We start from the raw sequence: 14,504 nt of genomic DNA on the forward strand, positions 1-14,504 counted from the left end.
GAAACCCAGCCTAAAACCCCAAACAGCAAGCAATGCATGTGAAAGAAGCACGTGGCTAGGAAAAACTCCCTAGGAAAAACTCCCTAGAAAGGCCAAAACCTAGGAAGAAACCTAGAGAGGAACCAGGCTATGAGGGGTGGCCAGTCCTCTTCTGGCTGTGCCGGGTGGATATTATAACAGAACATGGTCAACATGTTAAAATGTTCATAAATGACCAGCATGGTCAAATAATAATAATCATAGTAGTTGTCGAGGGTGCAACAAGCACGTCCGGTGAACAGGTCAGGGTTCCGTAGCCGCAGGCAGAACAGTGGGAACTGGAGCAGCAGCATGGACAGGTGGACTGGGGACAGCAAGGAGTCATCATGCCAGGTAGTCCCGAGGCATGGTCCTAGGGCTCAGGTCCTCCGAGAGAAAGAAAGAAAGAGAGAAATAGAGAATTAGAGAGAGCATATTTAAATTCACACAGGACACCGGATAAGACAAGAGAATACTCCAGATGTAACAGACTGACCCTAGCCCCCCGACACATAATCTACTGCAGAATAAATACTGGAGAAATACGAGAAAAAGAAAGAAAGAGAGAATTAGAGAGAGCATATTTAAATTCACACAGGACACCGGATAAGACAAGAGAATACTCCAGATGTAACAGACTGACCCTAGCCCCCCGACACATAAACTACTGCAGCATAAATATTGGAGGCTGAGACAGGAGGGATCAGAAGACACTGTGGCCCCATCCGATGATACCCCCGGACAGGGCCAAACAGGCAGGATATAACCCCACCCACTTTGCCAAAGCACAGCCCCCACACCACTATATGATCACACCGGTAATAGATCCATTGTTGTATTACTTGTGAGCACAGCTGAGTGAGCATACATTTAAATAATTAGCTTTTTATTTTTACTGGGCTGATGGTGCCTGCATCTGAGGGAGAGAGCAGCAGACTGAGGGTCCGTCTCTCAACATCCCTCCACTCTCCCTTTCCTCCACTGACACTGACCAAAAAGGGACACCGTCTTCTAGCTGATGGCGAAATTCGAGTCACACTGCATTATTTCTACCTCATGCACAAATTCATGTTGTTACTCCTATGAACAGAGAAAGTGAAATATTCCTCAATATAAAAAAAGACCCAAGCCTATAGATACACTTGTCCTACTCATTCATTACTGCTGCACTGCTTGTTGTAGTGTTGCGTGGAAATAGGAAGAGCGCACATTTTATGGATTATAAAAGTGTTTAATACAAAGTGTTGACAGTGCTGAGTAAGAACTTAAACATCAACTCACTCATAAAAACAGCGTCTGCTGTATTCGTTGGCAGTCTCTCTCTAGTCATGGTTTTAAACGTTTTGAAATCTCACAGTATCAATTTTGCCGTAGCTTTCTTTTATGTCTGCTACCTTACTGCAGACTCGGTCATCTGAGCTATCTGACTGGCCAGCGCTAGCATAGTGCACTTTATTTCCTCTCCAGGCCCACGGGGAAGTGGTGGGAGTTTGTACCTTCAGACACATGAAATGGCAACAGTTTGCCTACCCGGCGCCAGGGCAGCTGAAATGGCTGCACCTACCACCAACAGCCCGAGAGTAATAAAAAAAATGTAAAAAAGGAACACAAGGCTTTATCGCGTCGACTAGAAATGCCTTGGTGATCGCGATGACCAGTTGGTGACCACTGGCATAGATGATGGTTTGCCCCATCCTGCGACCTACAGTATGTATCATATACTCAACATGATCTGCTCACGCCTACTGTAGTAGTCCGAGAATAAACCACACGAAAACAAAACTAGACACTATGGAATACAACGCTTTTACTATCTCATCCTGGAATATACAAGGTCTGAGGTCATCTCCCTTTGGCCTAAAGAGCAGGAACACAGACTTAATCAAAGAAATTGGAAATACAGAAAGTGTTATCACAGATAGAACAATGAGACAAATGTTTCACCGGACATATAAATGTGAAGCATCTGCTTGGCGTTTCCACTACCACATATGGTAGTGAGAGGAAGCCCACTGGCCGGCAGTGAGAGATTAAAAATAAATATAACTTAACCAGGCAAATCAGTTAAGAACAAATTCGTATTTACAATGACAGCCTACACCAGCCAAACTCGGACAACACAGGGCCAATTGTGCGGTGCACTATGGGACTCCCAATCACAGCCAGTTGTGATACAGCCTGGCTTCGAACCTGGGTGTCTGTAGCACTGAGATGCAGTGCCACTCAGGAGCCCGGGAGAAGATGGAAAGAGATGGATTTTGGCTGCCATTCTGCAAATTTTCTCATAGATGAAAAATGTGATCAATACTGTTCCCAAAACTGAAATCTGTAATGAACAGAGTGGACTAGGTATTGTAGACTTTACCCTTTGCAAAAGTTTGTAAAAATCGCGTTGTTTATGAGTGCAAAGGCGAATTTAGCAATTGCCCACATGTACTTCACAGAGGAGGGGTTCCCTAACGGAAATATGCAGATGCCTGTAAAAATGCGCCAATAGGATCTCGCTAGCTCGTGCTTGACTCTGCCCACCTCCTTGTTTGTTCTACCCACTATGACTCATTTGTCTCCATTTGAAATGACAGGCTGTGGTCTATCTGTGTTTAGTTATAAAAAAGATTTGTTATCATCCTAAAAGAAACATGGTATAGAGGAGAAGGACACACGGGTTGCCCTCTAGGTTACAGAGAGCTTGTAGTCCCAACCAACGAACTACCAGGTGTGAAACATGGAAGAGACTCAGGTGGTATACTAATTTGATATAGAGCAGACATAACCCCCTCTATTAAATGAGTAAAAATAGGAACATTTTACGTCTGGCTAGAAATTAATAAGGAAATTATCTAAACAGAGAAGAATGCCCTAATGTGTGCTACCTATATCCCCCCAATAGAAACCCCATACTTTAACGATGACAGCTTCACCATCCTAGAGGGGGAGATCAACCATTTCCAGGCCCAGGGACATGTACTAGTCTGTGGGCGACCTAAATGCCAGAACTGGACAAGAACCTGACACCCTCAGCACACAGGGGGACAAACACCTACCTGGAGGTGAAAATATTCCCTCACAAATATGGTGTAAACTTGGCAGTAGAAAGCCTAAACAGTATATTTGACCTTTTAGCTTCCCTATCAAATCTAAAAATGTCAAGCAGACAACCTAAGAAAATTAACAACATTGACAAATGGTTAGATGAAGAATACAAAGACCTAAGAAAGGACTTGAGAAACCTATCTAACCAAAAACATAGAGACCCAGAAAACCTGAGACTACGCCTTAACTATGGTAAATCACTAAAACAACACAGAAATACACTACGGAAAAAGAAGGAACAGCACGTCAGAAATCAGCTCAATGTAATTGAAGAATCCATAGAATCTGATCACTTCTGGGAAAATTGGAAAACCTTAAACAAACAACAACACAAAGAGTTATCTATCCAAAACGGAGATATATGGATAAACCACCTCCAATCTTTTTGGCTCTATAACAAAGAACAAATAGTAAAAACATATACATGATCAATTACAAATCTTAGAATCAACTATTTAAGACTACCAGAACATACTGGATTCTCCAATTACATTGAATGAACTACAGGACAAAATACAAACCCTTCAACCCAAAAAGGCCTGTGGTGTTGATGGTATCTCAAATGAAAATATACAGACCACAAATTCCAATTGGCTTTACATAAACTCTAACATCATCCTCAGCTCTGGCATCTTCCCCAATATTTGGAACCATCCCAATCCACAGAAGTGGAGACAAAGTTGACCCCAATAACTACCGTGGGATATGCGTCAACAGCAACCTTGGGAAAATCCTCTGCATTATCATTAACAGCAGAATCGTACATTTCCTCAGTGATAACAGTGTAGTGAGAAAATGTCAAATAGGCTTTTACCAAATTACCGGACGACAGACCATGTATTCACCCTGCATACCCTAATTGACAAATAAACAAACCAAAACAAAGGCAAAGTCTTCTCATGCTTTTGACTCAGGGTCTGCTATATAAATTGATTGAAAGTGGTGTTGGGGAAAAACATACGACATTATAAAATCCATGTCCACAAACAACAAGTGTGCGGTTAAAATTGGCAAACAACACACACATTTCTTTCCACAGGGCCGTGGGGTGAAACAGGGATGCAGCTTAAGCCCCACCCTTTTCAACATACATATCAACAAATTGGCGACGGCACTAGAACAGTCTGCAGCACCCGGCCTCATCCTACTAGAATCTGAAGGCAAATGTCTACTGTTTGCTGACGATCTGGTGCTTCTGTCCCCAACCAAGGAGGGCCTACAGTAGCACCTAGATCTTCTGCAAAGTACATTTCAGTAAGAGAAAAATAATGGTGTTCCAAAAAAGACCAGTTGCAAGGACCACAAATACCATCTAGACACTATTGCCGTAGAGCACACAAAAAACTATACATAACTCAGCCTAAACATCAGCACCACAAGTTAACTTCCACAAAGCTGTGAACAATCTGAGAGACAAGGCAAGGAAGGCCTTCTACACCCTCCCAATTAGGATCTGGCTAAAAATACTTGAATCAGTTATAGAACCCATTGCCCTTTGTGCTTGTGAGGTCTGAGGTCCGCTCACCAACCAAGAATTCACAAAAGCATCCTCTGTGTACAGCATAAAACACCAATACCTGACCACTGTGACTGACCCAAAATTAAGGAAAGCTTAGACTATGTACAGGCTCAGTGAGCATAGCCTTGCTATTGCGAGAGGCCGCCGTAGGCTATGGGCACACTGCCCACAAAATGAGGTGGAAACTGAGCTGCACTTCCAAACCTCCTGCCAAATGTCTGACCATATTCGAGACACACGGGACACAGGACACACGGGGTCCCGTGTGGCTCAGTTGGTAGAACATGGTGTTTGCAACGCCAGGGTTGTGGGTTCAATTCCCACAGGGGACCAGTACGGAGAAAAAATGTATGAAATGTATGCATTCACTACTGTAAGTCGCTCTGGATAAGAGCGTCTGCTAAATGACTAAAATGTAAATGTATTTCCCTCAGATTACACACACCCACAAAGAATTTGAAAACAAATCTAGTTTTGCTAAACTTTCATATCTATTGGGTGAAATACCACAGTGTGCCATCACAGCAGCCATCAATTGAAATGTAATTTAATTGTAGCAAAGATTATGGATATACTGACAAGATGCATGCCATTCTGCCCCAACAATGGGAGTCATTGCCCACAAAGAGTCACAGCAGGCTGTCTAGCACCCACCTATCCTTTGTTTGGATTGGTGGATTAATACATGTCATTATTGTAATCCTATTTTGAATATTTTACGAGGTTGTTGACTTCACCCTCCTGTATTGAATGGAGAGAGATGCTATGCTACTAGCCTCATGTCATGAATATGCATAGCCATTTTGAGACAACTCTGATATAAAGTGTGTTTTCTCAAAGTTACCGGGCTGTCCCCATGAGTGACAGAACACTGAGCCAATCACGACGCAACAGTCTGTATTTTCTGCTGGCTTGCCCCACCATAGAAAGCACTGAGCTAGCCTGAAACACCTGCATTTTGGAGCTGCCTCACTCAAGAAAACAAAAAAGAGGCCATGTTTGTATGCAGCTTTATTAACTCAATGATATACATGTTTTTTTTACATTGTTTGCAAACTGATATGTGACACGTATTAATGCCAAAATAACATGCAAAACAGGCAAGGCCAATTTTTTGGCAAAAAATGTGGGGCTCAAAACAAGTGTGGCTCTGCCCCACCTGCCCTGAATGACGGGTCGCCACTGGGGTTAGGTATAAAATCAGATCTTTTGACTTTGTGGCTGTGCCAGCTAGTGACCACTCTGCAGAGCTGCCTCATATACAGAGACGAGGAAATGTAATGGTCACTGATGACTCCAAACTGTGTGTGTGTGTGTGTGTGTGTGTGTGTGTGTGTGTGTGTGTGTGTGTGTGTGTGTGTGTGTGTGTGTGTGTGTGTGTGTGTGTGTGTGTGTGTGTGTGTGTTTAACGCACCTGTGTTTAACGCACCTGAAAGCTATAGCATATATAGGGCCGATAATATATTTATAGTTCATATAGACAAAACTGTTGTTTTCCATTGGCTGACTTGCTTATGCCTAACACCTAAATTACAACACCTTCTAAATGTGAAAATGGCCGTTATTGAAGGCAACGTTTAATTCATCTGCTTTTATTTGAGGAAAAATAATCCCTTTGTGTATAAAAATAACAGACATTTGATGATCAAACATTGAGGCTAGCATGCATTTACCTTAAAATAACTCAGAAACATTCTTCTTTACACGCTTCTCTTTACACTAAATATGCCGCAACATGCGTGCAAATTTCAATGAATGCAAATTGTTCACATTTGTATTGTACCGTACTGTCCTGTATTTCAAGCATATGCATGCCTTGCTTTTCCTATTAAACGCGGGCACAATTGAGAGGAAATGCAAACCATTTCCATTGACAGGCTAATTACAGTTTACCCACTGATTTTATGCATATGCAATTTACATATTTCCTCATTTGCCTTATCTAATTTCAAAGACCCCTCTCATTATACCACATTTCCTGGTTCGACCTTTAACACTCCAGTGGAAGACTAGAAGTTGTATAGCTTTATAGGGCCTAACCTTATCTTGAAAGTACTTTCATTTTAATTAATTGAAATGTATATTCTGAACAGAAATGAAAATAATTCAGTGTGTAGACTAGTTCAAAATAATCTCGAATTGTCTTTTGATTTTCATTCAATTTCAGGGATTCTAAAATATAATAGGCCTGTTCAGTAAACACTCCAATTGTACTTCAGAAAAGTCACTCTCAATAATCCCTATGTTTCGTATTTAAATTTGCTAGATCATACCCACAGAAAAAAAATAACATCTCACAAATACTACATCTGAAAGGTCGATTCGAGGAAAAATAAAACTTCCAGCAAAACGTATTTGTCAGAGTTAAAATGTAATATGTAATGGATAATCAGGGTAGCGGCTTCAACCGTCGGAGAGATAGTCTACTGTCTCTTCCTTCGTCCAATCTGCGCCATCAGACGCGCGTTGTCGGCCGCTTTTGCGCGCAGGTTCTTGGACTTTTGGATATCAAAGAGAATGTTCATGATGTTGGTGGGCACATCTAGAGACAGGGTAAACTTGCTTAGCCGGTCATTATTTATGCTGTTCTGGAACATCTTACTCCTTTGCTGCGTCTGACTGAGAAACCTGTAGTTCGCGGGGTAAGTCGACGTCCTTTTCTCCCGCGACTCTGCTGAGGAGAGAGTGTCTCCGGACTTGAAGAGGGAGCCCCAGCTTTCCGACACTGGGAACTCGTCACTGGGAACGTCGTTCGTCTGGACCTCAGCTAGTATGTCATCGTCACAGAGGAGGTTGGAGTCGCTCTGGTACAGTCTGAGACAGAGGCTGGAGGTTGGCGCGCAGAGGACAGCCAGCACTACCAGGGTTCTTAGGAACGGCATCATGATATCCTAAGCGAGCGGACAGAGCGAGAGAGAGAGAAAACCGTTCGTTTATTGGTCACTAAACTTTAAAAGTTCCCATATATCTGACAAATATAACCCTCTCCATGTTCACCATGCGTAAAGACAATAGTCCAAAAGAGCAGCTCAGTTTTACGCGTTATTGTCTTCCCTATTGTAAATGATATAAAGCAACACTTTATGGTTTAAAAATTATCCGATCGATACATTAAGTGAATGATATTGAAATATGTAACTACATTCATGATTTGAGCACACGGAAATGTGCCAGATCAAAAAATAACTTACCAAGTTCCGTGCACTGTAATTCTAGAAGACAGTTTCCGCCAGAAAGTCACGCGTGACTAGTACAAACAAAGAAAAACACTCTAGATAACAACTGAATAGGCTATAAAACATTGGTAATCCCACCGTTTTAAAATTCGGTCTTCCCTGATCTCCCAACCTCGTTCTCGCCTTGTTCTTTCCGTGTCTTCTGATCACGAATTTGGCTCGCACGTCCATTTGTTCGGAATTCATTCGTGCGCCAGAACTAACGTCACTGGGTTGACATTTTTGGTCTCTTCTCTCTCAAAGATCATACACTGACTCTGATGCGTTGACACCCCCTTGCAAGGATCCATTTCGTCACCCCTTCTGACACTTTTGGTAACACATCCGATTTATCCTACAAAGCTTTTGCAGTTTCAAACGTTTTAACCAGATTGTGTCAGCCAATGTCATGTTTTTCCAATAGTTTCAACATATCGCTCGTGAGTAGCCTGAAAATGAAAAGCTCACTACTTGTTGATGCTATGTCATTCAGCACCATGGACAGCTCCACGCGCACCATGCTTTCCATGCGCAGTGCAAAACCTTCTGAACAATATTTTCAGATGTTTACCTCTGGGTCTTGATTCTCTTGATTAAAAAATATCTGCCAATCAACACAAATAAATACTTGTATTAAAAATAACTTTTTAGGAGGTTATCTTGTTTTTACAGGCTATAGAGTAGGGGCGTTGCACAGATCAGAGTAGGCATGAGGAAGGATAGAGGAAACTAAGAGATGTCTTGGAATATTCCATGAGGTAAACAACAGGTCCACTTCATGAGCTTTCAATTAAAGTTCTTTGAGCTTATCTCCTATCATTAAGAGTATCTAATTAACATAATCCGCCAGTTCAAGGTAAAGATGTAATTTTTTCGCCACTTTCAACCGCAGAGCTACAGCGCTGTGTATCAGACCAGGAGACATCCCCAAAATCGGTCTTCTCACTAAACCGTCTGTAGCGTCCGAACCGAGTCGTGACTTGAGTGAATGTATAGGCAAGGACAGCGTTCATCTCAGCAGGCAGGCTCATCCACACTGTGTGCCCATATGGTTGGTGCCCATTATGCTGGATCAATCCTAGTCCGTCTTTGATTTTGAGGTGATTGTATCAAAATGCTTAATTCAGAAAAGATGTCATCAAGCATGCTTTATAGAAGAGTTGACCTCTACTGCTGTTAATTGACTCGGTTCTGTGTGACACTTGGTAAGAGCATGGTGCTGAAGAAATGAGTTCAATTAACACGCGTCACAAACTGTTAGGCGCTTTCGATAAAAGGGTCTGCTCAGTGACATACAGTGCCTTCAGAAAGTATTCACACCCCTTGTCTTTTTCCACAATTAGTCACATAATAAGTTGCATGGACTCATTAAAACACAATTTCAAACAGATTCAACCACAAAGACAAGGGAGGTTTTCCAATACCTCGCAAAGAAGGGCACCTATTGGTAGATTGGTATAAAAAAACCCAGACATTGAATATCCCTTTGAGCATGGTGACGTTTGTATTATTATTATTTTTTTTAAATCAACCCATCCATCAACCCCCATCTTCGGATGACAAAAATAATTTTTGTTGTTGTTTTTACAGCTTTTTGGTTACATTTACATACATTTTACATATTACATTTTACCTACAAGGAACATGGTGAAGTTAATAATGAAACTTTGGATGGTGTGTCAATACACCCAGTTACTACAAAGATACAGGCGTCCTTCCTAACTCAGTTGCCGGAAAGGAAGGAAACCACACAGGGATTTCACCGAGGCCAATGGTGACTTTAAAACTGTTAAAACGGCTGTGATAGGAGAAAATTGAGGATGGTTCAACAACATTGTAGTTACTCGACAATACTAACCAAATTGACAGAGTGAAAAGGAGGAAGCCTGTACAGAATACAAATATTCCAAAACATGCATCCTGTTTGCAACAAGGCTAACTGAAGTAATACTGGTAAAAATGTGGAAAACCAATTCACTTTTTGCCCTGAATACAACGTTTTTTTATTTTTATTTAACCTTTATTTAACCAGATAAGACCCATTGAGGTTAAGAACCTCTTTTGCGAGGGTGACCTGGCATGAAGGCAAAACAGGGAAATAGCAGCGTGTACATTAAAAATTTACAAAATACACCAAAAATACAAAGTGTCACAAGTTACGGATACAATTGAATATTAGAAACAACTGCAGCTATCACAAACAGTGTTATGGATCAGAGTCTTAAAAACAGTCAGGACACTAACTCCCCTAACTTTAATATATTTTGAAGCGTGTTCCAGGATGAAGGGGCATTATGGGAAAAATATTGTTTCCCCATCTCAGTTCTAGCCTTAGGAACAGACAAGGACAGCAGCGACTGTGAACGAAGTGACTGATCTAGTCAGTGTGATATGTTTCGGGCAATTCCAATGCAACACATTACTGAGTACCACTCTCCATATTTTCAAGCATAGTGGTGGCTGCATCATGTTATGGGTATGCTTGTAATATGTAAGAATTGGGGAGTTGTTCCGGTTAAAAAATAAATGGAATGGAGCTAAGCACAGGCAAAATCCTAGAGGAAAACCTGGCTCAGTCTTCTTTCCACCATACACTGGGAGATTTAATTCACCTTTCAGCAGGATAATAACCTAAAACACAAGGCCAAATATACACTGGCGTTGCTTACCAAGAAGACAGTGAATGTTCCTGAGTGGCTGAGTTACAGTTTTGACTTTAATCTACTTATAGATATATGGCAAGACCTGAAGAAGGTTGTCTATCAATGATCAAAAACCAATTTGACAGAACTTGAAGAATTTAGAAAAGAATAATAGACAAATATTGCACAATCCAGGTGTGGAAAGCTCTTATAGACTTACCCAGAAAGACTCACAGCTGTAAACGCTACAAAGTATTGACTCAGGGGTGTGAATACTTACGTAAATGAGATATTTTCCAAAATATTTCATTTAAAAAAATTGACAAAAATGCAAAAAAATAAAGGTTTTCACTTTGTCATTATTGGGTATCGTGTATAGTGAAAAAAATGGTGAAAAAAAATCTGTTTAAACCATTTTGAATTCAGGCTGTAACACAACAAAATGTGGAATAAGTCAAGGGGTATGAATACTTTCTGAAGGCACTGTGTAAAGGAACAGATTTGACTTATTCCTTTAACTATATATATTTATTTATTTTGTTACCATTTTTTTTTTTTTCATTTATATTTCGAGGCAGCTTGTTCGCACATAGGGTGCACCGATTGGTGTCACCTTGTTAGTAAGTATGTGTTACACCTGTGCTGGCTTGTCCATCTCGTTAGTCGGAGGTGTTACACCTGTGCTGGCTTGTCCATCTCGTTAGTCGGGAGGTGTTACACCTGTGCTGGCTTGTCCATCTCGTTAGTCGGGAGGTGTTACACCTGTGCTGGCTTGTCCATCTCGTTAGTCGGGAGGTGTTACACCTGTGCTGGCTTATCCATCTCGTTAGTCGGGAGGTGTTACACCTGTGCTGGCTTGTCCATCTCGTTAGTCGGGAGGTGTTACACCTGTGCTGGCTTGTCCATCTCGTTAGTCGGGAGGTGTTACACCTGTGCTGGCTTGTCCATCTCGTTAGTCGGGAGGTGTTACACCTGTGCTGGCTTATCCATCTCGTTAGTCGGAGGTGTTACACCTGTGCTGGCTTGTCCATCTCGTTAGTCGGGAGGTGTTACACCTGTGCTGGCTTGTCCATCTCGTTAGTTGGGAGGTGTTTCACCTGTGCTGGCTTGTCCATCTCGTTAGTTGGGAGGTGTTTCACCTGTGCTGGCCCAGGTGATATTTAAAAGTGGCTGGCCAAGGTGATATTTAGGAGTGGCTGGCCCAGGTGATATTTAAGAGTGGCTGGTCCAGGTAAAATAGATGTGTGAAGGTTAGTGTGTTTTCTGTAGGGAAGCTAGTGATCCATCATGCATGACATTCCTGGGAGTGTGTAAACATATATATATTTTTTTACCATAGCATTTTTGTATGTTCTCTATAGTTATGTACTTGAAAATGTATTAATTGACCAATTCGGCACATTTGGGCAAACTCCTGGCAGACTTGTGTAGTGATGTAATTCTTCACTGGATTAGTCTGAAACTTTGCACACACACTGCTGCTATCTTGTGGACAACATCTAAATTACACCTGGAATCCTATTTCAATGTATGGTCTTTCTCTTCAAAGGTAGAAAAATAGAAAACATGTTTTTTTGTTTGTATTATCTTTTACCAGATCCAATGTGTTATATAATTTCACATTTCCACAAACTTCAAAGTGTTTTCTTTCAAATGGTATCAATAATATGAATATCCTTGCTTCAGGTCCTGAGCTACAGGCAGTTAGATTTGGGTATGTCATTTTAGGCGAAAATTGAAAAAAAGGGTCCGATCCTTAGGAGGTTTCAAGAGTGGCTGGCCCAGGTGATATTTAAGAGTGGCTGGCCCAGGTGCTATTTAAGAGTGGCTGGCCCAGGTAATATTTAAGAGTGGCTGGCCCAGGTGATATTTAAGAGTGGCTGGCCCAGGTGATATTTAAGAGTGGCTGGCCCAGGTGATATTTAAGAGTGGCTGGCCCAGGTGATATTTAACAGTGGCTGGCCCAGGTGATATTTAAGAGTGGCTGGTCCAGTGCTCCAGTTGAGCTTGAGAGATGTTGGGAGAGCTACACTTCACGCCAGCTGAGGCGCAATTTCGAGCTCAACCTATTTAAGTTTGAAAGAAGCCTGAGTTTTGGGTTTTCCCATGTTTATTTTGTTTCATATTCTTTTTATTCCCTATCCTAAGTTGTTGTGGGTTTTTCTTTTAGTTTGGCTTTTCGGAGGGAAACCTAGTGGTGTCTTGGTGGGTGTCTTTTAGAAACCCTTACTAGTGGCTTTGCCAACTTTCAGTGGGCACCCACATGGGTGACTTTCAGAACCCCTTCCTGGTTTGTTTTAGTTGTCAAAGTGATTTGTCTTTGTTATTTCCCTTTGTTGTGAACGACATTTTGAATTTGTCAGCTGGGAACGTAACAATATTGTAAAATTACTAAGTCAAGTCTGTTCCTTTACCAACACCCTTCCATCCATCCATCCATCCACCCTTCCATCCATCCACCCTTCCATCCATCCATCCATCCATCCATCCATCCATCCATCCACCCTTCCATCCAACCAACCTATTTCAACCAGGATTCCTCTGCTACCGAGCGTAGATGGTGTGTCCTCTCCTCTGACAAATACAGCCCTCTGTTCCCTTGCTGGGCTCTCATCTGGCCCTCAGCCTGCATGATGTCACCCCCTGTTGCGGGGACATATGTAGTGGAGAGAGGTGGCAAGGCAGGCAGGCAGGTGGGTAGTCAGCCACCCCCGGGTGTTTTAGCCTTAATAAGCCTGGTGGGATACTGGTGCTTTATGTACAGTAGGTGATAGGGTTGTGTAATGTGAGCTAGGGGGAAAGGAGGGATGGAGAGAGGTTTGGGAAAGGGGAGAATATGATCATTGTGAGAAGAGAGACAAAAAGTGAGAGAAGAGCGGGGGAAAGAGAGAGAGAGTGTATGTGTGTGGGTTGGAGAGAGATTCTCTCAATAGGGAATTCAGTGGCCCAAGCACGGAGAGAGTCCTGAGAGAGAGCCAACACGGCAGCATTTAGACCAGTTACTTAGCCAAGATTCAAAGTAACCGTCCAAATACAAGTGCAAAAAATAGGTCACGACACGCACCCACGTACACACCCACGCATGTACACATGCACGTACACACACACACTTATGCACTTACACACACACACACACACACACACACACACACACACACACACACACACACACCAGTGGAGGCTCCTCAGAGGAGGAAAGAGAGGACCATCCTCAGTGAATTTCATGAAAATTAAAAATAGTGAAAGATTTAAAAGTTATCCTTTTTAGATAAAACTCTACAAAATATATTCACGTCACCAAATAATTGATTAAAACACACTGTTTTGCAATGAAGGTCTACAGTAGCCTCAACAGCACTCTGTAGGGTAGCACCATGGTGTAGCCAGAGGACAGCTAGTTTCTGTCCTGTTGGTACATTGACTTCAAAAACCTAGGAGGCTCATGGTTCTCACCCCCTTCCTTAGACTTACACAGTAATTATGACAACTTCCGGAGGATATCCTCCAACCTATCAGAGCTCTGCAGCATGAACTGAGATGTTGTCCACCCAATCAAAGGATCAGAGAATGAATCTAGAACTGAAAACATAAGCTACAGCTACTTTCCGCAGGTGCTGGAGTTGTAGGCAAACTCATGGAAAACAGAAAGGAAAACGCTGCACACTGCTGCTCATGCTCCGAGGTGATATTTATTTATAACAACATTGTTATAAATAAATATCACCTGGGAGCATGAGCAGTAGTGTTCAGCGTTTTCCTTTCTGTTTTCCAAGCTTTTGGTTTTACTAATTTATTGCCACTGGGGCCCACCGGTGTAACTGCTAAACTGCTTACTGACGGTACACTGTAACATTACTGCATGATTGTAGCGGGTTTACAAACACGTTAGTTCTATTAGTTCTATGATGTTACTTCAGCTAATATGGTGACAACGGTGTAGGTTGTGTGTAGCGGTCATGATATGAAGGTTTGGCTAGGAAAGGTTTTTTCGCCTGGTCACATACAGCTGATGTGTTG

General features: G+C 42.0%; 1 protein-coding gene across 1 annotated transcript; it reads right to left on the reverse strand.

Annotated features, from left to right (window-relative positions):
* Window positions 1–6,206: 6,206 nt before the first annotated feature.
* On the reverse strand, window positions 6,207–7,974 carry LOC115199128 (urocortin-3). The gene is made up of 2 exons (XM_029761717.1): window positions 7,822–7,974; window positions 6,207–7,521 (listed from the first exon to the last, which is right to left on the reverse strand). The coding sequence occupies exon 2, from the start codon at window positions 7,513–7,515 to the stop codon at window positions 7,054–7,056; it is 462 nt and encodes a 153-aa protein (XP_029617577.1). The 5' UTR covers window positions 7,516–7,521; window positions 7,822–7,974; the 3' UTR covers window positions 6,207–7,053.
* Between the last annotated feature and the right edge of the window lie 6,530 nt (window positions 7,975–14,504).

This window comes from Salmo trutta, chromosome 8 (genome assembly GCF_901001165.1).
Source record: "Salmo trutta chromosome 8, fSalTru1.1, whole genome shotgun sequence".
NCBI classification, from domain to species: Eukaryota; Metazoa; Chordata; class Actinopteri; order Salmoniformes; family Salmonidae; genus Salmo; species Salmo trutta.